The sequence below is a fragment of the Hyperolius riggenbachi genome, chromosome 3 (assembly GCF_040937935.1).
Source record: "Hyperolius riggenbachi isolate aHypRig1 chromosome 3, aHypRig1.pri, whole genome shotgun sequence".
Lineage (NCBI taxonomy): Eukaryota > Metazoa > Chordata > Amphibia > Anura > Hyperoliidae > Hyperolius > Hyperolius riggenbachi.
In genome coordinates, this window is record NC_090648.1 from 268,208,238 (window position 1) to 268,235,929 (window position 27,692).

The window sequence follows — 27,692 nt, forward strand, 5'->3', positions numbered from 1 at the left end:
AAAAATAAAATCTTCTATGAACTCATCATACACCTAACAGAATACCTTGGGGTGTCTTCTTTCTAAAATGGGGTCACTTGTGGGGTTCCTATACTGCCCTGGCATTTTACGGGCCCAAAACTGTGAGTAGTCTGGAAACCAAATTTCTCAAAATGACTGATCAGGGGTATAAGCATCTGCAAATTTTGATGACAGGTGGTCTATGAGGGGGCAAATTTTGTGGAACCGGTCATAAGCAGGGTGGCCTCTTAGATGACAGGATGTTTTGGGCCTGATCTGATGGATAGGAGTGCTAGGGGGTGACAGGAGGTGATTGATGGGTGTCTCAGGGGGCGGTTAGAGGGGAAAATAGATGCAATCAATGCACTGGGGAGGTGATCGGAAGGGGGTCTGAGGGGGACCTGAGGGTTTGGCCGAGTGATCAGGAGCCCACACGGGGCAAATTAGGGCCTGATCTGATGGGTAGGTGTGCTAGGGGGTGACAGGAGGTGATTGATGGGTGTCTCAAGGTGTGATTAGAGGGGGGAAATAGATGCAAGCAATGCACTAGCGAGGTGATCAGGGCTGGGGTCTGAGGACGTTCTGAGGTGTGGGCGGGTGATTGGGTGCCCGCAAGGGGCAGATTAGGGTCTAATCTGATGGGTAACCGTGACAGGTGGTGATAGGGGGTGATTGATGGGTAATTAGTGGGTGTTTAGAGGAGAGAAGAGATGTAAACACTGCACTTGGGAGGTGATCTGATGTCGGATCTGCGGGCGATCTATTGGTGTGGGTGGGTGATCAGATTGCCCGCAAGGGGCAGGTTAGGGGCTGATTGATGGGTGGCAGTGAAAGGGGGTGATTGATAGGTGATTGACAGGTGATCAGTGGGTTATTACAGGGAATAACAGATGTAAATATTGCACTGGCGAATTGATAAAGGGGGGTCTGAGGGCAATCTGAGCGTGTGGGCGGGTGATTGGGTGCCCGCAAGGGGTAGATTAGGGTCTAATCTGATGGGTAACAGTGACAGGTGGTGATAGGGGGTGATTGATAGGTGATTGATGGGTAATTAGTGGGTGTTTAGAGGAGAGAATAGATGTAAACAATGGATTTGGGAGGTGATCTGATGTCGGATCTGCGGGCGATCTATTGGTGTGGGTGGGTGATCAGATTGCCCGCAAGGGGCAGGTTAGGGGCTGATTGATGGGTAGCAGAGACAGGGGGTGATTGACTGGTGATTGACGGGTGATTGACAGGTGATTGACAGGTGATCAGGGGGGATAGATGCATACAGTACACGGGGGGAGGGGTCTGGGGGGGGGGTCTGGGGAGAATCTGAGGGGTGGGGGGTGATCAGGAGGGGGCAGTGGGCAGGGGGGGGGATAAAAAAAAAATAGCGTTGACAGATAGTGACAGGGAGTGATTGATGGGTGATTAGGGGGGTGACTGGGTGCAAACAGTGGTCTGGGGGGTGGGCAGGGGGGGGTCTGAGGGGTGCTGTGGGCGATCAGGGGGCAGGGGGAGGGAAATCAGTGTGCTTGGGTGCAGACTAGGGTGTCTGCAGCCTGCCCTGGTGGTCCCTCGGACACTGGGACCACCAGGGCAGGAGGCAGCCAGTATAATAGGCTTTGTATACATTACAAAGCCTATTATACAATGTAAGTGCGGCGATCCGGGTGCTAGTAGCCCGCCGGCGCTTCCGAACGGCCGGCGGGTTACTACGAGCGGTGGGCGGAGCCAGTCCCCGGCGGCTGATCGTGTCACGAATGACGCGATCGCCGCATAACCACTCCCACAGCCGCCCCCGCCGATGGGCGTATTGCGGTCGTTTGGGCCCGGACTTTGCCGCCGCCCATCGGCTGGGGGCGGTCCTTAAGTGGTTAAACTGGTTGAACACTTGTGTGGTAAATGTGTGGTAAATCAGGTTAACGACTGATAGCTACCTAAAATAAATCGTCTACCTGATCAACCACCTTTCACCAGGAGATAGTATACATAAAAACGATCATACCTACATTAGCGCGCGGTCAATGCGACACATCTGTCAGTCCGTAAAAATTGCAGCAAGCCCAAACTTGCGATCTGTTTGGAGCAATGTGCCAAACGGATTAGTTAGAACGGACCAATGTGAACATATCCATTGGTTAACATTGGATCAGTTTCCTCAGCTCTCGTCCTTTTCATTGCGGTCTGCTAAACCTCGGGTTTTTAGGTCAATGTGAACCGGGTCTAACACTGATAGCAAACTGATGTAAAACTGACAGGACAGGGCTGGACTGGAAATGCACAAATTTATGTGTGAACCAAGCCTTAGTTTAATTAGGCTCTGTTCCCACTTGAGCAGAGAATGGACATTTTCTGACTGTTCTCCATTTCATTGTAAATAGCTACTATTTTATAAGTAGGAGCCGTTCACTCTTGTCACTCTGCAACTGTCACGGCCGTGGGAACCATTGCGGTAAGCGGACCGCACTTCTGTGCAGTCCGTGATAATCCCAGGCAGGCGGATGCGTTCCTGTTACGCTCGGTGGTATATTTTCCACAGTCAGCACGACATGCATAACCTGACGTGAAGGACACACACACGTAAGCACAAGGAACCAGGATATCCCCATTTGTAGTGGAGGAGAGGACTGACTCCCGTAGGAGATGTGGCGCACAAAGCAGGCGTAGATCTGAGCAACCACAAACAATACTTAATATACAATGGATATGATATTCCTAGCGTATTATAATTACAGCTATCAATGAAACTACAAACAACTGACTAACATATGTATATATCGGCGATGAACCAATATATAACATAAGCAAGGAACACTAGCTAGGAACTGGAGCAATACAAGGAACAGGACTAGGAAGGATTCACTACTTCTACGCAGAAGTGAGCGCAATCCATGCAAGGTAACAGGAACAGGACTAGGAAGGATTCGCTATTTCTACGCAGAAGTGAGCGCAATCCACGCAAGGTAACAGGAACAGGACCAGGAAGGATTAGCTACTTCTACGCAGAAGTGAGCGCAATCCACACAAGGTAACAGGAACAGGACTAGGAAGGATTCGCTACTTCTACGCAGAAGTGAGCGCAATCCACGCAAAGTAACAGGAACAGGACCAGGAAGGATTCGCTACTTCTACGCAGAAGTGAGCGCAATCCACACAAGGTAACAGGAACAGGACTAGGAAGGATTCGCTACTTCTACGCAGAAGTGAGCGCAATCCACACAAGTTAACAGAAACAGGACTGAACTAACTAAGCACGGGTGATCACGATACGCGCAACCTACCGAAACGTGCTGGAAACTGACTGACTGAACACAGGATATAAACAGTTCGAGTACGTATATATCAGCGACACTGATGTATTAACGTAACATGAATACAAGGAAAATAACAAACGCGCTAGTATGCGTATATATCGGCGATGAACCAATATATGATGCAAGACCAGCAAAGTAACAAATACGGATAAAGAGGACTAGAAGGACTCACTGACTCCTATGCAAGAGATCAGTGCAGTCCACATGAATTAACATTAGAACTATGAACACGGTCTGGTGCCAGAGTAGCAGCAAGACAGGCTTATGCTGGAACTATGATAGCCCATGGAGCACTGCAGGAAGCAGTCCTTTATACTGAGGTCATCCAATGGGAGCAGACATGCAGATTCCCACACAGGTGAATGATAATCACAGGCTGACAGCAGGAAAGGGCAGACAATGATATGCAGCCTGCCTGAAAGGGATTGCAGCTCCATTGCAAAAGACAATGTTTGCTTTCACAAAAGCATCTTAAACCGTCATCAACCTCAGAGCGACTGCAGATGGAATCAACGCTCAGTGTAAGCGCAGGCAAAACTATGCGAGCAAATGCATGCAAAGAAATCAAAAACTGCTTGTCTACAGTAAAACTGCAGCCAGTAGTACATGCTGCAGAAGTGATCATAACAGTTTCCCATATAGCCTATGGGGGTAACGCATCTGCCCCGGGCTACAGCCAGACCACAATGGACCATCAGCTACCACTGGCCGCATGTGGTCTGGCACAAGTGGGAACATAGCCTTACAATGTAGAAGCGGTGGGAAAACTACAGATGTGTCCTCAATATGAGCAAAGTTAGTGTATGTGGATAGTGTAATGGTTAAGGGCTCTGCCTCTGACACGGGAGACCAGGGTTCAAATCTCGGCTCTGCCTGATCAGTAAGCCAGCACCTATTCAGTAGACCTTAGGCAAGTCTCCCTAACACTGCTACTGCCTATAGAGCGCGTCCTAGTGGCTGCAGCTCTGGCGCTTTGAGTCCGCCAGGAGAAAAGCGCGATATAAGTGTTTGTCTTTGTCTTTTTTGTCTTTTAGACTAGATATAATCATTGTTACAAACCTAGTATTGTGGGGCTGAGCAAGAGAGCATCGGCTGCCCTTAAAGAGGAACTCCAGTGAAAATAATGTAATAAAAAAGTGCTTAATTTTTAGAATAATTATGTATAAATAATTTAGTCAGTGTTTGCTCATTGTAAAATCTTTCCTCTCCCTGATTTACATTCTGACATGGTGATATTTTTACTGCTGGCAGGTGATGTCACTGGAAGGAGATGCTGCTTGCATTTTTGGCAGTTGGAAACAGCTGTTATTTCCAACAATGCAACTAGGCTCCCACGGTGTGATGTCAGTACCTCAGTGCTGTGAGGCGCTGACATCAAACTGTGGGAGGTGTCACAGACCGCTAGGCCGGTCTGCGGATGGGGTAAATCGATCAGCGTCAGAAATCCTCTTACACGGTCATTTGTTCATCACGAAGGGTAACCCGCGTTCGCATTTTGATGAACTGACTCGCGAAGGGAGCGTTCTGATACCAACCGAATCACTCCACACACATATAATTCAAAGATCTGCCACCAAGCGAGTTACACAGCCCGCTACTGTAATTTTACTAGGACTTCGAGAACGCTATATTAACCCTTAGCAGTATGCAAGAATCTGGGTCAGATCGTTATGTCTGGGCCGGGTTCTCGCATACGGGTTATAAATGTGTACTTCTATTAAACACAGGGTAGCGAGTTCAGGAGAATAGGTACGATTGTGTATGTTCAGCAACAGGTCATAACCGCTAAACGATTTTTAAACGTTTAATAACACAAATGCATTACATACAGTTATATACACCTATTAACATATAAAACACAGAGCTTAAAAATAAAAGGAATAAAACAGAAAGTTCTTACTTAGTTAGCTGAGCAGTCCATTTGAAGCATGAAGAAAATAGTCCAGTTTAAACGTAGGCATTCAGCTTAAAAGTCCTTTGTACACAACATGCGCCCGGTTCTTCCGTGAGCACATGTCTGGACTTCCCTAGTCGATGTAAATTGAAGAACTGGGAGGAGTTCCTTGCAAACGCTTTTTACTGACCAGAGTTTTGGGGCGGTCACTACCTGGAAAGTAGGTGTGTTTGAGGCAGGGTTACCTCATGGCAGTCAGGTTACCACCCCCAGACTTGGAGCAAGGAATGTACCAATTATTAATAATTTGTGTAATTCCGCCCCAGATGGGTGCATCGCAGATCCGAGACCATATTCATAAGCAGCATGCGACTCTGTATTAAATGAGACTATACACGCCTAGTCTAACGAATTTGCTCTACGCATGCCGGATAAAGCGGTTTCTCAATTGATTCCTGATAGCTAGAGAATGATAATTCATGTGAATTATAGAACTGATTTCTGGGTATCAGGAAATGTGTTTGTTGTCTTTCTGTGCCAAACCCATCTTGAATTATTAATAAAGTAAAGGTTCTCATTGTGTGAAGCTATGAGCTTGGAGGGAAATTTTGAATCTCAACCAGTGTGAGCTGGTTCTCCTTTTGGGGAAAGCTGAGCTATGTAACCAAATGGCTTCTCCCCAGGGAAGCTAGCCAAGTGTGAATTCTTTCCTGACCTGAACAGGATGTGGGGGGAAGGTTACTGTACTCAGTAAGAGAGAGAGAAATTGACATCTGTTCATTTACCCAAGACTGACAGGAACTGTGCACGATTATGCGAAAGTCGATGGCGCTAGCGCACGGCTTTTCCGTAATGTTCGTCACATCTCCCTCCTACCAGCCGGACGCACAGAGTGGGTCTGCATGACCCGCTCTACGCGGCGCTTAGCTACTGACCGGGTTCTCGACTTCTTATCTGACTGCCCGTTAGACAACTCACCAGAAGCGTAAGGCCTCATGGTCCGGTGTGTCCCAGTGTCCGCTTTGCGGACGGTGCGATGCACACCAACAGGCTTACCTCTAAAGGCCTGGCTGGGTTTGGATAGCGCTTCCTGTAAGGGAGAGAGTCGTTGGCTGACATCCGGGTCACTTCCTGACTCTCGGGTGTCAGCCTGCGAATCTGGAAGCAGCGTAGCATACCCCTGCTCTAACTGACTACACCTTGGCACAACATTTTGGTCAGCACAACCTAGGTGAACATTAGAGCACAATTTTAAAAACGAATTTGCCTTCACCTGGGTGGCGAGGCTTGCCCCTTCTCCAGGAAGGATAGAGGGTGGACCTGTGGGCAGTTTTGCACTGGGTTGCTTCTGCAAGGGGAAGACATGCAAGGGTGAGACAGGGAAGGAACGGCCTGTCTCCACCAGCTGTTTGTTAACAGCAGACAATGGTGGAGCACTCTGGCTGTCATAGCAGGAGGGGAGGTCTAGGCCCCCAGCTGCCTGCTCTGACACCTGGCCTGCTTCCACTGCCCTGGACGGATATGACCCAGGCAAAACAAGACTGTTACCTCTTAGATTAGAGACTGTCACATTTAAACATACATCATTTTTAGCACTGTGAGATTCAGCATGAAAGCTATTAGCAACATCTGGTACAACATTAACATCACAGTTACGTTCATTTTTCACATGTACACAGGTATCTGGAACAACAGTGACAGGTTTAGAGTCAGACAAACCGTGACTAGACAGCTGTCCATTAGAAACAGGTACCGCTTCCTTCCCTCCTTCCCTAGGAGGGCTAGGTACCATTACCCTGGCTGCCTCCCTCTGTCCCACCCCAAGCTTGTACAGTACCTGAGTGGGTCCAGACTGGCAATCCGGGGTGTTGATCACAGGTTCATAAAAGGATCGTAGGGTGCCAAGATCGGTGCCCAACAGCACAGGCACTGGGATGTCATCTGTCACCCCCACAACTTTTGACTGGCGGCCCCTTCCCCAATCGAGAACAACACGAGCTTTGGCGATGCGTGCGTGTGTGCCACCAACTCCCAAAAGTGTGACACGCTCATTAGGCAGGAAATTCTCCCTGGCTACAAGATGAGAGCGAACCAAGGTAAGCTCTGCGCCTGTGTCGCGGAAACCAACAGCGATCTGGTCGTTAACTTCCACGACTTGATGATTTCCGGAAAGTCGAGGATTTGCTGCTCCCATGACGAGGTAGGCGTGTGCAGTAGAGGATGCGCTACCCACTTCTGCGCTAGGCTCTGGAGACGGCGTCCTCACCTCGGGGCAGGCAGACTTGAGGTGTCCTCTCTGTCCACAGTGGTAGCACTTCGGAACATATGTGGCATCAGGCGGATGAGTAGCAGGTGCAGCATCCGGCCTCTGTGGCTGTGGGACCCGATTCCCACGGTTAGCAGGGGGAGGAGAGCTGGGTTGCATAGGTCTCCCCCCTCTCCAGCTCTGGGCTGGAGGTTTGCGGCTGTCCGGCACACGGGTGGCCACAAAAGTGTCTGCAAGTTCTGCGGCAGCTTTGGCGGATTCAGGCTTCCGCTCCAAGACAAACTGCCGGACATCTGGAGTGCAGCAGTTCAGCAACTGCTCCTGTACGATGAGGTCCTCCAGACCTTGGTGAGAGTCTTTTTTGAGGCCCCGTGACCACTGCCTGAACACAGTCAGCAGGCGACTCTCCAGGTCGGTGTAAGAGTCGGTGTGGCCTTTCTGCAGGGAGCGAAACTTTTTGCGATAGACCTCTGGGGTCAACTGGTATTTGGCGATAATTGCAGCTTTTATCGCCTCATAGTCATTGTCTTTCTCAGCGGGTAAGTCCACAAACGCCTCAAGCGCTTTGTCCCGCAAGTTGGGTGTCAGATATCTCGCCCACTGCTCCTGGGGCAGATGATGCTGACGGCAAGTCTTTTCAAATGAGTGTAAATAAGTGTCCGGGTCGGTTCCCTTCTCCATTTCTGGGAACTTACATTTTGGAGTCCCAAACGGGCCTGCTGTGGGCCGGGGTTCCGGAGCACTTTGCGAGGGATTTTGGCCTTGCGCTCGCAGTTTGGCCATTTCAAAGTCGTGTCGGCGGGCGGATTCTCTCTCTGCCGCCTCTTTCTCAGCAAGCCACCGGCGCTCTGCACGGTCCGCTTCCCGTTCCGCCTGGCGTTCTGAGGCTTCCATTTCCGCCTGGCGCTGGCGTTCTGCACGGTCAGCATTTTCTCTGACAATCTGCATGTACAGCTCAGGATTTGTCTCCAACAGCCTTTGTAATCCAGGTTGCATTCCAGCATCAGGAACACAGAACAGGTTGGCATGGGCGGGCTCCTGCCGGCCACCATGCTCCTCAGCAGTTACAGCGACCGGTTCAGACGTGGTCCCGTTTTCCTCTGGGTCTGGAAGTGGGTTGCTTTGCTCCAACCGCTCACTTTCCTCTGCCCCAGTTACAGCACCGTCTGAACCAGGAGTGTGCTCTCCCAGCATCTGCTCCGGCTGGGTATTCAGTCGCAACAAGTCCTCGATCAATTGCGATTTCTTTTTTCTATACGTCATAATGCCTTTTTCCTCACACAAGTTTTCTAGGTCTGCCACTGACATTTTCTTGTATCTTGCTGCAGCCATTTTTGCCAAATAAAAGATAGGATAGCAAAAGAGATTGGGGGGGAACTCTGTGCTACACGTTTAGTCTATATAAATGGTAATGCACCGGTTATCGACCACAGATTTTTGATCTGTTCTGGCAGGTTAATCAAATAACGTTGCCGTTGATGTTCTGAGCATACACAAATCCCAAAAAGCTGCCAAACAAATGTCACAGACCGCTAGGCCGGTCTGCGGATGGGGTAAATCGATCAGCGTCAGAAATCCTCTTACACGGTCATTTGTTCATCACGAAGGGTAACCCGCGTTCGCATTTTGATGAACTGACTCGCGAAGGGAGCGTTCTGATACCAACCGAATCACTCCACACACATATAATTCAAAGATCTGCCACCAAGCGAGTTACACAGCCCGCTACTGTAATTTTACTAGGACTTCGAGAACGCTATATTAACCCTTAGCAGTATGCAAGAATCTGGGTCAGATCGTTATGTCTGGGCCGGGTTCTCGCATACGGGTTATAAATGTGTACTTCTATTAAACACAGGGTAGCGAGTTCAGGAGAATAGGTACGATTGTGTATGTTCAGCAACAGGTCATAACCGCTAAACGATTTTTAAACGTTTAATAACACAAATGCATTACATACAGTTATATACACCTATTAACATATAAAACACAGAGCTTAAAAATAAAAGGAATAAAACAGAAAGTTCTTACTTAGTTAGCTGAGCAGTCCATTTGAAGCATGAAGAAAATAGTCCAGTTTAAACGTAGGCATTCAGCTTAAAAGTCCTTTGTACACAACATGCGCCCGGTTCTTCCGTGAGCACATGTCTGGACTTCCCTAGTCGATGTAAATTGAAGAACTGGGAGGAGTTCCTTGCAAACGCTTTTTACTGACCAGAGTTTTGGGGCGGTCACTACCTGGAAAGTAGGTGTGTTTGAGGCAGGGTTACCTCATGGCAGTCAGGTTACCACCCCCAGACTTGGAGCAAGGAATGTACCAATTATTAATAATTTGTGTAATTCCGCCCCAGATGGGTGCATCGCAGATCCGAGACCATATTCATAAGCAGCATGCGACTCTGTATTAAATGAGACTATACACGCCTAGTCTAACGAATTTGCTCTACGCATGCCGGATAAAGCGGTTTCTCAATTGATTCCTGATAGCTAGAGAATGATAATTCATGTGAATTATAGAACTGATTTCTGGGTATCAGGAAATGTGTTTGTTGTCTTTCTGTGCCAAACCCATCTTGAATTATTAATAAAGTAAAGGTTCTCATTGTGTGAAGCTATGAGCTTGGAGGGAAATTTTGAATCTCAACCAGTGTGAGCTGGTTCTCCTTTTGGGGAAAGCTGAGCTATGTAACCAAATGGCTTCTCCCCAGGGAAGCTAGCCAAGTGTGAATTCTTTCCTGACCTGAACAGGATGTGGGGGGAAGGTTACTGTACTCAGTAAGAGAGAGAGAAATTGACATCTGTTCATTTACCCAAGACTGACAGGAACTGTGCACGATTATGCGAAAGTCGATGGCGCTAGCGCACGGCTTTTCCGTAATGTTCGTCACAGGAGGGGTTTCACCACAAAATCAGCCATACAGAGCCCCCTGATGATCAGTTTGAGAAAAGGAAAAGATTTCTCATGGGAAAGGGTGTATCAGCTACTGATTGGGATGAAGTTCAATTTTTGGTTATGGTCATATGCAACATTTTTCATACCCATATTAGTTTTTTTGATTTAGAAATAGAAATAGAAGTATTTGTTGTTGGGATGTCACTGAACGTATTACCTATATCTGAATCTTTATTGCCTTGGTATACAGAAATGCTTTATTTTCCATTTTCTTTTGTATTTTTTAGCCAAGATATTTTCCCACATCATCTGCTTATTCTTTGGGTGAAAAAAGTACAAAAATTGAGCAAAGTAATAACACACCAGTCACAAAAAAATGCATGCACCAGATCAGTTTACCTCTGTATCAGTAACACAAGCCTTTCTAGATAGGGTAACTTTCATCATGTATAAATTACTCATAATTGCAGCAGGACAGGCAGGGACCTTCAAAGTGCTGGAAGGAGGGATGGTGACATTAGGCTGTGATTATCCCCCAGAGGGAAAGGATCAGATATTTGTTAATGTTTGGTTATGAACTGAGCATGGTGAAGTGAGCTGAGTCTCTGCCATGCCCCATCATCGGTCCTTAGTGAGTCTTATTATCAGGATGACAGATTGTGGCATTTTGTAGAAACATATTTCCGAAATGTCGCCTGCTGACAGAGTAAAAGAAATGGAGAGAGTCCCGTACTGCCTGTGCATTCCATCCTGCATTACCACACCAACCAGGATTATTCAGCTACAAGTTCATTCACTGGCCGAACAATGGCGCACATTAACATGCACCAAGAGGCCGCAACTCAGTGTTACACAGATAACACAACTGGTAAAGAGTTCTGAAATTCACAGCAAAGCCTGTTTTCAACAAAGGAGCAGTCGGCCAAGACTGGTATTCCTATCCAATCAGAGGAACTAAAAGATGTCTCATGAAACTGCCTGCAGTTTACGAAGTTGCAGCATATTTTAGAAATAAGACTAAGGATAGTGGCACAACAGACAGCACTCTCACATTGCAGGACTAGAGTGCCAGGTTCCAATCTCAGCCAGGACACTGTCTGCATGGAGTTTGTATGTTCTCCTTGTGCTTGCATGGGTTTACTCTGGGCATTCCAGTCCCCCCCATATCCTGAAAAACATACTGATAAGTTAACTAGTCCTACCCAAAATTGGCATTAGACTATGGTAGGGGCATTATACCATGGCTTGGTCTAATGTGTACTCCCCTAAGGAACACTTAGTGTCATGACTGTGTATTCTGTAAAGAGCTAAAGCTGGTCACACACCATACAATTAAAAGATCCAATACGATACGAACGATTGTACCAAAAAGTCGAAAGGATTTTTTTTTATTCATTTGATAAACCTGATTGAATTTCCCATTTTTATTCGATAAAAAAAGATCAGGAGCAATCGCCTCCTGCGAACTACTCTCCGAGGTATCCCAAGTGCTCCTTACAAAATGCTGATCTGTTTCACTGCCTGGGGTCTTGTCCAACAATAGCAAAATTCTGGCATAATGTTTTGATATATATTAGCCACTTCACAACTGAGGGGTTTTACCCCTGAAACACCAGAGAAATTTTCACCTTTCAGCGCTCCTTCCATTCATTCATCTATAACTTTATCATTACTTATCACAATGAAATGAACTTTATCTTGTTTTTTTCGCCACCAATTAGGCTTTCTTTAGGTGGGACATTATGCCAAGAATTATTTTATTCTAAATGTGTTTTAATGGGAAAATAGGAAAAATGTGGGAAAAAATGTATTATTTTTCAGTTTTTGGCCATTATAGTTTTTAAAAAATGCATGCTACTGTAATTAAAACCCATGAAATTTATTTGCCCATTAGTCTCGGTTATAAAACCGTTTAAATTATGTCCCTATCACAATGTTTGGCGCCAATATTTTATTTGGAAATAAAGGTGCATTTTTTTCAGTTTTGCGTCCATCCCTAATTACAAGCCCATAGTTTATAAAGTAACAGTGTTATACCCTCTTGACATAAATATTTAAAAAGTTCAGTCCCTAAGGTAACTATTTATGTATTTTTTTATTGTAATTTTTTTTTTTAAAATTACAAAAAAAAAATTGGGGCGTGTGGGAGGTAATGAGTTAATTTATAGTGTAAAACTAATGTATTTGTATATGAAAAATGCTTTAGGGTGTAGTTTTACTATTTGGCCACAAGACGGCCACAGTAACTTTTTGCTCATGCGATCTGTAAGTGTCGAAAGGACGCTTACAGGAAGAGCGATGAGGCTGGGAAACTTTTTTTTTATCCACAATGATCGCGCTGCTTCTCATAGAAGCAGCCGATCATTGCGGGGGGCTTAGATCAATGAACGGGAACGTTTTTTCCCGTTCATTGATCTCCGGGCGAGCGGCCGGCAGCGTGCACGAGCGCGGGAGCACGCGCACGAGCTCGAGCGAGCGGGAGCACGGACAGCGGCGGGAGGTGCAGATATCTCCGTCCCTGGTGTTGACAGGGTGGAAAAAGGGGCGGAGATATCTGCACCTGTGGGGGTAAAGTGGTTAAACAAATATGTAACCTTCAATTAACTCCATGCCCGCTTATGCTCTTGTTTAACTATGTTGAATCCAAGTCAGATCCAGCTGCAAAAGCTAAGCCCATTCTGAGCAAGTTAACACATCTGATTATAATAGCTTCACGCAAGGTTTTATTTAACAGATGGATATATCCAAGTGTGCCTACTGTGTGGGACGTACAAGAGGAGCTTCTTCAGTTGGCTGATGGTGTAATGGTTAAGGGCTCTGCCTCTGACACAGGAGACCAGGGTTCGAATCTGGGCTCTGCCTGTTCAGTAAGCCAGCACTAATTCAGTAGGAGACCTTTGGCAAGTCTCCCTTACACTGCTACTGCCAATAGAGCGCGCCCTAGTGGCTGCTGCTCTGCTCTGGCGCTTTGAGTCCGCAAGGAGAAAAGCGCAATATAAATGTTATTTGTCTTGTCTTGTCTTGTCTTCATCTCTTCAAACAGGACAAAGAGGTTTAGGAGATAAAGATGTTAATAACTATATTATTAACCCTTTCTGGACCAGCACCCTCTGCCCCCTTAAGGACCAGAGGGTGCTGGTCCAGCAAACCGCTGCTTCCCGACGAATCGCCGCAAGTTACCGTCGCTCCCGCCGTACACGCCGCTCTGTCCCCGCCGCAGGCTGCTCTCTCTGCCGTCGCTATGACGGCAGAGCGCTGTACGCCGGTCGGGAGCCGCTTTCATTGGCTCCTGACCCTGTCATTCCATGTAAGCCAATGGGAACGGCTTACAGTAATGACAGGGCCAGGAGCCAATGAAAGCGGCTCCTGACCGGCGTACAGCGCTCTGCCGTCATAGAGGCGGCAGGGCATCACATTGCGGCGGGGGCAGAGCGGACCGAGCGACGGGGACGGGCGGGGGCACGCGGTCAATGGGACGTAGAGTTTACCGACGTAGATTCGTACTCGCTCGGTCGGCAGGTAGTTAAGGAACAAGCAATTGTTTACTATGAGTAAGGCTTAATTGCGATTCATATCTTAGTAATGGCCCTGTTTGTTCCAGTTTTTTATGTACAATATCTCCTGTTCATATGTTGGGAAATAAAATAAAATAAAAATCTTGTTTTAAAAAAAAGATCAGGAGTGTTGGATTTTTCTGATCAATATGTATGAAAATTTACTGGTGTGTGGTAGATTGACAATTTCTTGATGTACAAACCCATTCATTTTTTTTTCTGAGTTTTCAATCATTTTTCATAATTGGGTTAAAATAATCATAGGTGTGTGGCACATTGGCGAAAAATTTTAAAATTATAAATATGTGCAAACATAGACAAATAAGCAGTACGTTTTTTCCAGAGTAAAATGAGCCATAAATTACTTTTCTCCTATGTTGCTGTCACTTAGGGCCCATTCACACTAGCTTTTCTGAGCGTTTTGCGATTGATTAGCATTTTTTAAAATCGCTTCCATTCACTTTCAATAAAATTGCGGTAAAAATTATGGCGGTTTCTCCACGATTTTTACCGTGATTTTAATGAAAGTGAATGGGAGCAATTTTAAAAAACGATAATCGCAAAACGCTCAGAAAAGCGCTTCTAGTGTGAATGGGCCCTAACAGTAGGTACAGTAGTAGAAGTCTGACAGAAGCAACAGGTTTTGGACTAGTCCATCTCTTCATAGGGGATTCCCGGAAAGGCTTGTATTCTTTATAAAGATATTCCCTAAAAAGGATTTAAACAATGAAGCTGGCCAGCTTCCCTGCTCGCTACACAGTTTTTTGGCAGTTGGACAGAGCAACTGCCATTCACTATGTACTTTTGAAAATAAATAAACCCCCGAGAATCCCCCCATGAAGAGATAGACTAGTCCAAAACCTGTCACTTCTGTCAGATTTCTACTACCTATTGTAAGTGACAGCAACATAGGAGAAAAGTAATTTATGGCTCATTTTACCCTGGAAAAAATGTACTTTTTATTTGTATTGTGTTGTGTTCCTCCTAAACACTGTCTCAGTCCTTATTATCTTCCCATCTGTTGATACTTGTTCAAACTGCAGGAATACAGTAGAAGGGTTGAAGATTATTTACATCACATGTTTACATTGTCTCCTCCTCCCTCTTCTTCATGCTGAAGAATTAGCAACACACTTCACTGATAAAGTTGATAAATTCCAAAGTGGTTTTTAAATTCTGCTCTCAAATTCCATCTCCACCGCTCTTCGTGAATGCTCTCTCTCTGCCTTCTCTCCACTTTCTGAACATTCTCTCTACTCTCTCATCTCCAAAACCCAACTAACCACATGTTCTTTGGATCTGTTCATTGGATCCTATTCCCTCCCATCTCATTCTGCAATCCGCAGCTCTCAAGAGAGGCGTGCTGATGCCCTGTGCATGCACAATAGCCATGACCACAGCGGTGGTTGGCAATCTTCCGGAGGCACTAGCGACTCACTGGAGGCCAGCTGAACTACCCCGAGGGACCAGAGAAACTGCTAGGGGATGGAGAAAGCCCTGGGTAAGGAGATCTAATCTTGAGATATTAGACAGATGCAAGAGTGAGTACCAGGTTGGGTGAAGGGTGGGCATGGCGTGACAAAGGAGTTGAGAGGGGATTTAGGATATTCTTTAAATTACACTTTTCTTCATCAAAAGTAAATTCATTGATATTACAAAAGCTATGTGCTTATATAATGGTACAACACAAAAAGCAGCAGTATATACTGCAAGACATTCATGGTGTCCTAATTTAAGCTGTTGGCAGCTGATTTGAAATTGACTTCTATGGATAATTGCATACAAGTTCTCGGTTAGTGGCGCCAGTCCTCACGGACAAAGCAGGCAGTTTCGGCGTTCAGCGATGAACTCCGATGCTGGGCACCGCAATAGCAGTAATGCTATAGTGCGCGGGGTGCATAAGGGTGATTTGGGGCTACGGCAATTGCCGGACCCTGAATTACTTCTCTTTACAATTTGCTATGACTAGCATAGTATTTAATGCCGCCGGGGATTTGAGCGGCAGCAGAGTGACCCGTCATTTGGCTCACCCTGCGCCCAAATCACCGGCGGAGTACCTCTAAGTACGCCTCATGGACCTATTTGGCAATATTTAAAAATATTTTTCAAATAATTTTCTTTTTTTTTATTATCACATATGAAACAGAAACAGGATTTGGATTTCTGTCACCGAGACAGGAGATTGTGCTTTAAAATTATATATTTTTATTTTTGCGGGATAACATATTTTTACTTGATTTAAGCTGTTTGGATTTCAGCATGTACTGTCAAAGAAATTACTCAGTGTTTTTACATACTAGAATTAAAATTGTCACAGTTATATTTGTATATATATTTATTTTACAGAGAGCAATAAATGCTGGAGCTTCAAAAAGAGATGGCTGTTCTAGAAATAAATTATGATTAAGTATTGCTGTTAAAAATAATACATTTAATAAAATGACCAAGTCACGTTATAACAGCATAATGACTGAATAAATAAATAGTATTCACATCTGATTCTTAGAATGATTACAGGCTGCAACACTTTGTTGAGAAAGCACTATTGCCGGCTAGTTGCCGCCGGTGATGACTGCATTCCTGGATAATATCAGGACATAGCTGTGGCTGTTGAATGATAGGAAAATGTGTGATATTTGATCACACAGTCACATGTGGGCAGGAGCATGGGCGCTACTGTTTTGTGAATACTGCAAGCAGATTTTTTCTGGAATGCAGTAAGTCACCACTCATCAATGCTTTAGTAAATCAGGCCATATACTATTAATTTGACCTGAGATTGTTTAACAAATGTGAATAGTACTTGAATATCTGGAAATCATAGCTCTCGAGTGATCGTCCCAAGGACTAATTTGAGAAGCATTTCTGTATAGGATGATTTGCTGCAGGTTATTATAATTATTAGAGACGTATGCAGGTAAAGGCAAGTAAATTACACTTCAGATTGCAGTGAAAAGATTCCTTTCAGACTCAGAATTTGAAAATCTCAGTAGAGCCTTTGGATCCTGTGTCTAAAGAAACAGCGGGTCTAATGGTTTGGCCTAGTATTACTGGGATAACATGACTTTTTCTTTTTACGATTGTATTTAAAGTGAATGGGAACCGCATTTAAAAAAATGAGATAGTTACTTACCCAAGGAGAGGGAAGGCTCTGGGTCCTATAGAGCCTTCCGGATCCTCTCCTGGTCCTGTCGTTCCGGTGCTGGCTCGCCCGGTAGCAGTATTTGAGTAAATTAGTCAAATACTGCTTTACCCGGCCGAAGGAGGCTTCAGAAGTCTTCAGGGAGCCCGAGTGCTCCTGTAGAAGGGCGGCCCTGTACTGCGCCTGCGCAACCACGCTCTCTTGCACACTCACGCCTGTGCAGTATAGAGCCGCACGTCTTTGGGAGGACACAGCTCCTGAAGACTTCCAAATACCCTTTCGGTGGGGGATTGAAACGGGTGGAGCCAACACAGGATAGAGAGCACCGAGAGAGGAGACGGAAGGCTCTATACATCCCAGAGCCTTCCCTCTCCTTAGGTATTTGCTTCATTTTTTTTTAAATGCGGTTCCCATTCACTTTAAATAACATTGCACATCAAATGTAGGCTAAGTTCATCCGAGGATATGCAGGGTAGTCTGAATTGTTGATATGTGTCATTCTTAATGAATAGACTGCATGTATGAAAAGTTATCACATTAATGATCATATTCTACTAACAAACTAAGGACAAATTAGCCAGCGCTCTTACCATCCAGCAGTTATATACCCAACAGGAATTGCTAGGAGAAGGTGTGGCCATGTAGTGCAAATTTTGCAATTAAAGCAACACTCCACCATGTTTATCTAATAAAGTGCCTCTACATAAAAACAAAGAGTAATGGAGTGCCTGATCTTATCTGCTCAAATCAGGTGATTCTTTTTACAACTGGTATAAGCTAAAGAGCTGGGCTCCTCAAGAAAAAGAAAAAAAAAAGCACAAAAAACAGGGAATCATATTCTACTAACGACCAATTCAAGGAAACTAAAACTTTGTAGTGACACAAATTATGAATCATTTCTTTTTCATACTTCTCATACCTGTGTATTCTTCATTGCACTCGCATGAGTATCCCCCCTCTCTGCTTCGGCATAATCCATTCTTGCCACAAGGATTGGAGTAACAGAGGTCAATCTCAGTCTCACAGTAGTCTCCAGTAAATCCAGGTGGACAACGGCAGCGTAATCCATTGATAGGGTGTATTGGTCGAAAAAGCACTGTGTTTGAGCTTATGAAGGGGGCTGAGCTGTCAAATTTCAACACGGACACACATTTCATGTAATTCTCACAAGGTTCCCTGAGACATATATTGTCATCAAATGGCAGAACGCGCTGTGTGGAAATCATGGTAAGCAGGGTCCTATTCAGGTAGATTTGTTCCTGTAGATCCTCGGAATGGAAGAACTTGTTGCGGACCCCACCAGGTAGCAGAGCAGAAAAGGTCACATTGAGAATGTTGGAGCTTACATCAGTATCATTTTGAATATTAAACACAAAGATGCCCTCCTTGGTGGTAGATAACACAGTTGCCACCCCTTCCACAAACAGTGAAAGGAGCGGCGAAAGGAACTTCTCCTGGGACATATTTTCCAGCCGGACGGTGATGCTGTTGGTCAACATGTCATCTGTTATGATTGTAACTCGCAGGGTGCAGTGTGCAGTAACACTATGGACACCATCTAGAGAATAAAGAGAAAAAATACAAAATATTAATACATCACAAATTCTTCAAAGTACCAATCAGCAATATAGAATCTGCACCAGTGACTGAACCTTTATGAGGAATTACTGTATGTTGTTCCTCTCTGTTCTAAGTAAGCTGCATTTCCTGATGGTGGTGTATGATATATCTCTGCATGTTTTTCTTCAGTAAAGAGTTCTAACTTGTTATACCTGCTGCCTATCTGCATGTACCTATCACTCTGCTTCATCGTATATATTAGGTTCAGTTAACAAATGCTGCAAAAACGAACCTGTTGTCTTAAAAATAGGATCAGCTTCCACTTGTTAAAAAAAGTGATCCATTTGCTGCAATGCAGAGTCCCAACCGGCTCCATTTTTCCTGACGAGCGGATGCGTTGCCCATAGCCACCTATGACGCAACGCATAAGCTCATCTGGACGTTATAACAAAGCGGAGAAGAGACTGAACTGGTCAGCTCCATTCCCATATGCAGGGGAACTGAGCCTTACTGCTGAGAGTCCTCTTATGGAGTCTACTTTTCAACAACTGTCATTCTGCAGCAGCTAGCAAATACGAAGAAACAATAAGGCTCTCTGAATTTTTAATCGTTACTGCATGTTGCGTTTTTTCCTCCGTTTTTCTGTTTGCATTCAGGAAAAATGGGAATTGCAAATCGGAAACGGAATCGCAATCGCAAAACGGATTTGCAGTGTGCAGGGAACCTAAGTCAGAGTTCACACTTGAGTCAGCAGAAAACGGCCACGTTTTTTCTGCAGATAATTTCTTATGTATTCTGCACAGGACAACCAGCAGATTGTCGGCAATAGGAATCAGATGTGGTTTGCAATAAAAGCAACAAAACCGGTATTTTTTTTTACTGCATGCAGAAAAATCCACATCTTAACACTGAACTGCTAATGTCCATGACAAATCATTGCTTACATTTTAGCATGCGATTTTGCATCACGGCACAATGCATGCGATTCCCCTAAGTGTGATCCCTGCCTAACCTTTTTGGTCACACAGCGCAATAATAACAATTTGCCTTAGAAAATATGAAAGGCAGACTTACTTAGTTCTTTTGTTGGTTTATATAGAAGTATTTCTTACAGCTGTGTGCGAACTGATGAGGTGAAGGACCCATACCATTTAAAGGCCAACTCAACGGAAATGTTTATATAAGTTTGTTTTGAATACTGTGAAAAGGGGTTTCCTGACTTGATTAAAGTTGGCTACTCTGATGGCAATAAATAATTTTTTATGGCTCTGGAAAGAGTTTCTATTACTGTGCATCATTCTCCTAATATTATGGAGATCTGAGGCACAGGAAGTGAGGTAAAATCAGCCCACCAAAGACCCAGACTGCAGAAGATATCTAGCTGTTCTCTATTCACACCATCCAAATATCCTTTCCTGAGGTTTGACATTAGAGTATTATTCTGTGTAATATTTTAGGCCTTCAAAAAAAAAAAAGTCATCAACAATACTAATAAAGCTGTTTATTGTTTCTGAGCTGCAGTCATTTTCCACCAGTGAAGCTCCTGTGCTGTTGTGATTTACCACCAGTGCAACTCTCTCTGTTCACTGAGGCTAGGAACCTGCTAGGCAGAAACACCAGCGTTGCAGAGAACACTAGCTTTTATTAGCTAGCCAATGGAAGTCTACGGATCGCATTTTAAGACAAAATAAACAAATAACATTTATATCGTGCTTTTCTCCTGGTAGACTCAAAGTGCCAGAGCTGCAGCCACTAGAGCGCGCTCTGCAGGCAGTAGCAGTGTTAGGGAGTCTTGTCAAAGTATGCTACTGAATAGGTTTTAAAGTGCACACATATCCATTTTACAGTGTGCGGTTTTTTAAAGAGAACCCGAGGTGGGTTTGAAGAATATTATCTGCATACACAGGCTGGATCTGCCTATACAGCCCAACCTCTGTTGCTATCCCAAACCCCCCTAAGGTCCCCCTGCACTCTGCAATCCCTCATAAATCACAGCCATGCTGCTGACAAACAGCTTGTCAGAGCTGGCTGTGTTTATCTCTATAGTGTCAGTCTGCTGCGCTCCCCGCCTCCTGCAGAACTCCAGTCCCCGCCTGCATCCCTTCCCTCACTGCTGTTTGGAGGGAAGGGACGGGGGCAGGAACCGGAGCTATGCAGGAGGCGGGGGAGCAGCTGAGACTGACACTACAGATGTAAACACAGCCTCACAGCATGGCTGTGATTTATGAGGGATTGCAGAGTGCAGGGGGACCTTAGTGGGGTTTGGGATAGCAACAGAGGCTGGGCTGTATAGGCAGATCCAGCCTCTGTATGCAGATAACATTCTTTAAACATACCTCGGGTTCTCTTTAAAACATACAGCTTGATGCATAATTTTCAAAAACCCATGTGAATTAATGTCTCTTAATAGAGACGCATGTGTATTTAAAGCTTTAAAAAAACAAAAAACAAATATGATACTGTATTTTATTCCACTGATCGAGGGAAATTAATAAAAAACTGTTTGAATATCTAACTGGGAAAAAAATTGTACAATGTATGGCCAGCTTTACATCTACTGTACAATAGTGTGAATACACTAAACGAACACACAGCCAATGGCAGCATGCTAGGAATAATCTGCCACACAAGTATTATTTCACCTGCAAATGTTTGATTTGGTCATAGATATTTAGTTATGTAGCAGGCAAAGCACTTGATTCAGGTGCCAGCAACTGGCTATTTTACAGCTCAAGTGCTCTTTTAGGGATTACTGGAATGATATTGTATGCGTGCAGCATGACTACACTGTACCACAGTTGCATTGTCCACTGCACTCCAGAGGTTATGGTTGTGCATTAAGCAGTTGCTACAGACAAAGCTAGACACAGTGAAGACGGACATGTGTGAAAGTAGCCCATTTCAAAGCATGCAGAGCCGGATTAAGGCTAAATAGGGTCCTAAGCAAAGTAACTGATTTGGGCCCCCCCATCATGTCGTAATAGAATCAGAAGATGCAGCTGCACAGCAATATGTCGCACACACCGGGCAGCCGAGCTACTGGTTGCTATGGGCAACAGCACGCTTTCCTCTGTGGGTGCACAATGCAGGGAATAGCAGCGGCAAAATGCAGAGTGAGAGATGAATGGCTGGGACATTTGCACTCAGGGGCTGGGGCACCCCTGTGAAGAGGGCGCCAGATATCACAGCAGCAGCACTTTCCCCCTGCATCTCCAGCCTGGCAATAGCAGAAAGCTCTGGACACCGCCAAACCGGAAGCCGTTCCCCAGACAGAATTACATAACCACTCCCACCACCGAACAACCAATTTCCTCCCAAACTAGACAGCCACCATGCAGCCTCCATCCCAGTGAATACGATAGTCCAGCAGAGAAGGCAGCCGCAGTGGGGGAGAATGACAGCACCAGATGAATCACATTCACCTATTGCGATCCAAGCAATAGAGGTCCCGTCATCCGGAGCCCATCTGTCTCCTCTAGAGTGCTGCCGCTCTGTTACTACTACTATTACTACTTCCTACTTCATGTCTGATCTGAGAATCAGGAAGTTCAGAGCGAGCGGCTGCACTGTAGAAGAGACAGATGGGTTTCAGATGACGGGATCTCTATTGCTTGGATCATGAATAGGTGAGTGAGCGTTTGCCATCTGCTGCTATCATTCTTGCTGCAGCTGTGGTTCTCTGTGGGAAGGGAGGGTGGAGTGGGCAGCGGCAGAGCGCACAGTAGCAGGAGGGGGACCTAGGAGGAGAGCCTGGCTCTGAAGACAATCAGCAGCACACGGCATCATTTGACAAGACAAGACAAATAACATTTATATCGCGCTTTTCTCCTGGTGGACTCAAAGCGCCAGAGCTGCAGCCACTAGGACGCGCCCTATAGGCAGTAGCAGTGTTAGAGAGACTTGCCTACGGTCTCCTACTGAATAGGTGCTGGCTTACTGAACAGGCAGAGCTGAGATTCGAACCCTGGTCTCCTGTGTCAGCGGCAGAGCCCTTAAAGGGACTCCAAGCAGTGCCTGTGGATATGCCTTTAAGCATACCCACAACTAATTCATTACATCCTCACACCTACCAGCATGATGTTTGTAATTATATCCCCCTGGGTTCCTTATATTTCATTGCATTGTGCTGAATCGAGCTGCCAACTTTGGAGAAAAGTCGTCCTCTGGCCGTGATTTCGATCGTGAAAATATCAAAAACTAAAAGGCATAGAGCAGCCGTTTATATATCATTTGAAAGAGGAGAAAAAGAGCTTTAAAATGATATGCATCTTTCCATAGTTACTGCACTGCTCAGAGTCCCTTTAACCATTATACCATCCAGACACCGCTGACTTTGGAGAAAAGTCGTCCTGTGGCCGCGATTTCGATCGCGAAAATATCGAAAACTAAAAGGCATAGACCAGCTGTTTATATATCATTGGAAAGAGGAGAAAGAGAGCTTTAAAATGATATGAATCTTTCCATAGTTACTGCACTGCTCAGAGTCCCTTTAACCATTATACCATCCAGCCACCGCTGACTTTGGAGAAAAGTCGTCCTGTGGCCGCGATTTCAATCGCGAAAATGTCGAAAACTAAAAGGCATAGAGCAGCTGTTTATATATCATTGGAAAGAGGAGAAAGAGAGCTTGAAAATGATATGAATCTTTCCATAGCTACTGCACTGCTCAGAGTCCCTTTAACCATTATACCATCCAGCCACCGCTGACTTTGGAGAAAAGTCGTCCTGTGGCCGCGATTTCAATCGCGAAAATATTGAAAACTAAAAGGCATAGAGCAGCCGTTTAGATATCATTGGAAAGAGGAGAAAGAGGGCTTTAAAAGGATATGCATCTTTCCATAGTTACTGCACTGCTCAGAGTCCCTTTAACCATTATACCATCCAACCACCGCTGACAGGATGGCAAGGGCTGGTTTATGTGCTAATGGGGCCCCTTTGACTCTGAATGGGGCCCCAAGCGACTGCTTTTGTTGCCTGGTCGGTAATCCGGCCCTGCGGTCTGTTCTGTATGGCCTTTGGTCTGCTGCTGTTCGCTCTAGGAAATTATTAAGCAGTGGAACTGATTTTAACAGAGTCTTAAGATTTTGCACCAACGCCAAAATGAGTAGTGCTCAATTCAAACGTATGCTTCTGTATGCCAACGGCTGCTGAACCTCACAAAACAGAAAAAAATGAAGGACTAATAGAAATCTGACATAGAGGAAAACCTGTTATGCCGATGGTAATGGAACAAGAATCAGAGCTGGAAGTTCACACAGCGTAGGAAGACAAAGATATACCACTAAGAAATATATATGCACTCATAATAAAAGCTCTGGCTACTGCTGCACATCTCCTTGGTGAGAACCTGTCAGAATCCATAACATGTTATGACTAAACAGACCTCACAATAGAATTCCAGCCTTCAGCACACCAAAACACTGGCACTGTAAGCTGTGAGAAAAACTGGCCCACTCCGGTCAACAAACTACTCAAGGATAGAAGCAGTGAGTGTGTATGTGTGTATGGCCATGAGACAGACACTCTCATTTTTTAATCTAACCTAAACTGTCATTCATTTCAAATACTCTGTTAGCTTCAGTGAACTTTGCCAGTTTTATAAATGTATTTGTTTTATTTTATGCATTTGTATGGCACTTTACAGAGAATGCATACTAATATAAGACGTGTGTCTCCCTGTGGGGCTCACAATCTAATATTCCTACCAAATTTTAGGTCCAATTTTGGAGAAACTTCAGTTCATTAACCAGCATATTTTTGAGTTATGGGAATAATCCAAGGAACATAGAGGGAGCTCATGCAACAGGTACACTTTAAGTTTCAGGTCTCAGATACACTAAGTTTTCACCATGTTGGGTCGACAAGCTCTTTTTCAGGGGTCCCAGTGCTGGAATGGGCTTGTGGAGGAGGACAGGATAAGCCTCTGTAGGAGATCCAGAGGCTTCCCCCTCCCAAGGTGGGGACCCAATAGGGCCTTCAGGTACACTTTATTGTACACTAATGTTGTTGTTAAAGCTCAACATGAGTGAAGCCTCATTTCATTCACAGATCGGAGGGTTGGCTCAGCCTTTTGCCTTTTCTCATAAATACTGTACACTGGTTTTGTCCCAGACATGTATAGTAGATGAATCTAGGTCTAAATCATGAAATGACATTGATCAGTGGTGCTCAGCAGAGCTCGAATATTCGAGTAGCTCGAATATTCGAGCTCTTTTCCAGCTATTCGAGCTCGGTATTCGAGCTCCGAATAGCTGTAGCTATTCGAATGGGCTATTCGCGTACACTCGAATAGCCCATTCACTATTCGAGCTATTCGAGCAAACGGCGCTATTCGAGCTCGGTACCGAGCTCGAATAGCGTCATAGCCCAGATTGATGTCCTTAGAGCCAATCAGAGGGCTCCCAGGCCCTCTGACGGCAGCCAATCACAGAGGGGGACCCTGGCCAGTCCCTACCCTATAAATAGCGGCCGCCATGTTACGTTTCTCCGTCCTTGCCTGAGACTTGCATAGAGAGAGAGTTGCTCCTTTGTGCTTTGGCTTAGCAAGAGCTTTATTGTGGTCATTTACCTAGTGTTTTTGCTCACATACACCTCCTATACACACCTATATTGTTGTTAGTTAGTTAGACATTGTATTTTAGTTAGTAGCTTTTGTGTTACATAGAGACAGGCCAGCTGCTGCAGGCTTACAGCTTTAGGCCTCAGGGCCTTGCCTGTGTGGGCAGCTGTCCTCCTGTCCTCTGTTTATTTCTCTCTATTCTATACCAGTATTTCTGCTGTCCTTTACTACTGATTGTATTAGTATTGTAGTTATATACTGTAACTGTACTAGGACACTCACTGTCACTGTTCATAGGCTACTAGCTGCTCCTGCGTGTGTGCACTCACTGTCTGTGTACACACTACACACACTCTATTTCCTTCTGATAACTGATTGATTATTGTAATTGAATATTGTAATTAGTTAGTTACTACTTACTGTACTAGGAATCTAGGACACTCAGTCACTGTTCATAGGCTACTAGCTCCTGCGTGTGTGCACTCACTGTCTGTGTACACACACTACACACACTATTTCCTTCTGATAACTGATTGCTTATTGTAATTAGTTAGTTGTACTTACTGTTACTACTAAGGCCCCGTTCACACTTGCGGTTTTGTCAAAACCGCACCGGATGTCCGGACCGCACCGGAGCCGGACCGGACCTGATCCGTACGGTTCCTATCCGGATCCGGTCCGGATCCGGTCCGTTTGCATCCGGTTTCCGTGCGGTGTGAACACGGTTGCGGTCCGGATCCGGTTTCTTAAGGAGATAACATCCTGTAAATACCTGGGGTCTGGGAGGTCAGCAGAAGGGTCTGGGGTCATTGTTGGAGACAGGTGGACGTGTGGAGACCATCCGTGGATACAGAGACTGCAGTTGGGACCATGGATCCAGGCATTTTTTACTCGTAAACCTGGGAATTCTCTCCTTCCTGTTGTTCGCCTCCTCGTTATCAGACATCAGACATGTTGCTGCCAAAACGAGCTCCAGCATGAAATCGCTGCTGCCCCACTCTTTGAACGCTGGGCCCATGTGGTCCCCATCCAAAATGCATAGGAAGTGGGGTAGAACGTCCGGTTTTTGTAGCCAGTGTGTTGTGCGCTCTCCGGCTCTCATTGCTTTGTATTGGCCGGATGGTGCAGTCCGGCTCCGCTCCGGATACGGCTGCCGGAGGAGCCGGACCAAAAAATAGCGCATGTTGGAACGGACGCCGGAGTCCGGATCCGGTCCGGATCCGGTCCGGCTCCGGTCCGGCAGAACGGACGCATGTGAACGGACGCATAGGCTTTCATTGCTATTGCCGTGCGTCCGTTCCGTCCGTTCTGCAAGCGGTCCGGCTCCGGCACGGTGATTCCGGACGGCCACCGCTAATGTGAACCGGGCCTTACTCTTACTGTACTAGGAGTCTAGGACACTCAGTCACTGTTCATAGGCTACTAGCTCCTGCGTGTGTGCACTCACTGTCTGTGTACACACACTACATACACTCTATTTCCTTCTGATAACTGATTGCTTATTGTAATTAGTTAGTTGTACTTACTGACTGTTACTACTTACTTACTTACTGTACTAGGGACACTCACTCAGTCACTGTTCATAGGCTAGCTCCTGCGCGTGTTTGCGCGTGCGTGCACTCACTGTCTGTAGTGTACACACACTAAATTTACTTGTGATTACTACTGATTATTGTAACTGCTAGTTGTACTTCCTGACTGTTACTACTTACTTACTGTACTAGGGACACTCACTCAGTCACCTCACCCACCAACCCACTCCATTAAAGTACCCCACTTTTCACCCGCCCTTTTAAAAAACTTTTGTCTATACGCCCAAAACATCGAAGATGTCTGGAAGTGGCAGCCAGCGCGGTTTGGGCAAGGGGAAGGGCAGCAAGGGAATCAGGAGGAGAGGGAGCAGCATTGTGGCAAGCCGCGGGCGCGGGCGCGCCACCATGCACAGTTCCGCAGCAGCAGCGTCAGTGGCTAACATTCCTCCCATAGCCACTGGCCGTGGACGCCTTGGGCGCCGCCCAGCAGGAGCATCTGCAACTCACGCTGCAGAGACACAGCAGCAGCAGCGTGTAGCACCTGCTCCGATTTTCCTCCAGCCGGGTCGGAAACGTCCCATTGAGGAAAAGCATGCAGACACTGTGGTGCAACTGATGACGGAGGATGAGCAGCCCGCCATCAGCTCTGCATCCGAGGCCTCCACCCTCACCACCACCCCTGTTCGCAGCAGCCGCCCAGCAGGGCCTGGGGAGGAGGCCAGTTCACCGTCAGTTGGCGACCTGTCATTCAGCAGTCTTTTGACCCCAGGCATCATGAGTCAATTGTCTGCTGTTGTTGGCGATTTTGAGGAGGAGATGCTGATGGGCACTTTGGGGGATGAGGGATTGGACAGCAAGACTGTGGCGACAGTCAAGCAGCCCATCCATGCATCAGGAGAGGAGTTTGGGGGGTCCTCATCCCAGCAGGACATGTTTCAGGAGGGGGAGGATGATGATGACCCGGTGACAGACAGAGACTGGGTGCCACCA

General features: G+C 45.8%; 1 protein-coding gene across 4 annotated transcripts in view; it reads right to left on the reverse strand.

The window, feature by feature from the left end:
* The window catches only part of CELSR1 (cadherin EGF LAG seven-pass G-type receptor 1), a 285,212-nt gene that overhangs the window by 134,543 nt on the left and 122,977 nt on the right, over nt 1–27,692 (reverse strand). For all 4 annotated transcript variants that reach the window (XM_068276317.1, XM_068276316.1, XM_068276314.1 and 1 more), the window contains exon 2: nt 17,971–18,609. In XM_068276317.1, coding sequence (XP_068132418.1) covers nt 17,971–18,609 — 639 coding nt within the window. The remainder of the gene's footprint in view (nt 1–17,970; nt 18,610–27,692) is intronic.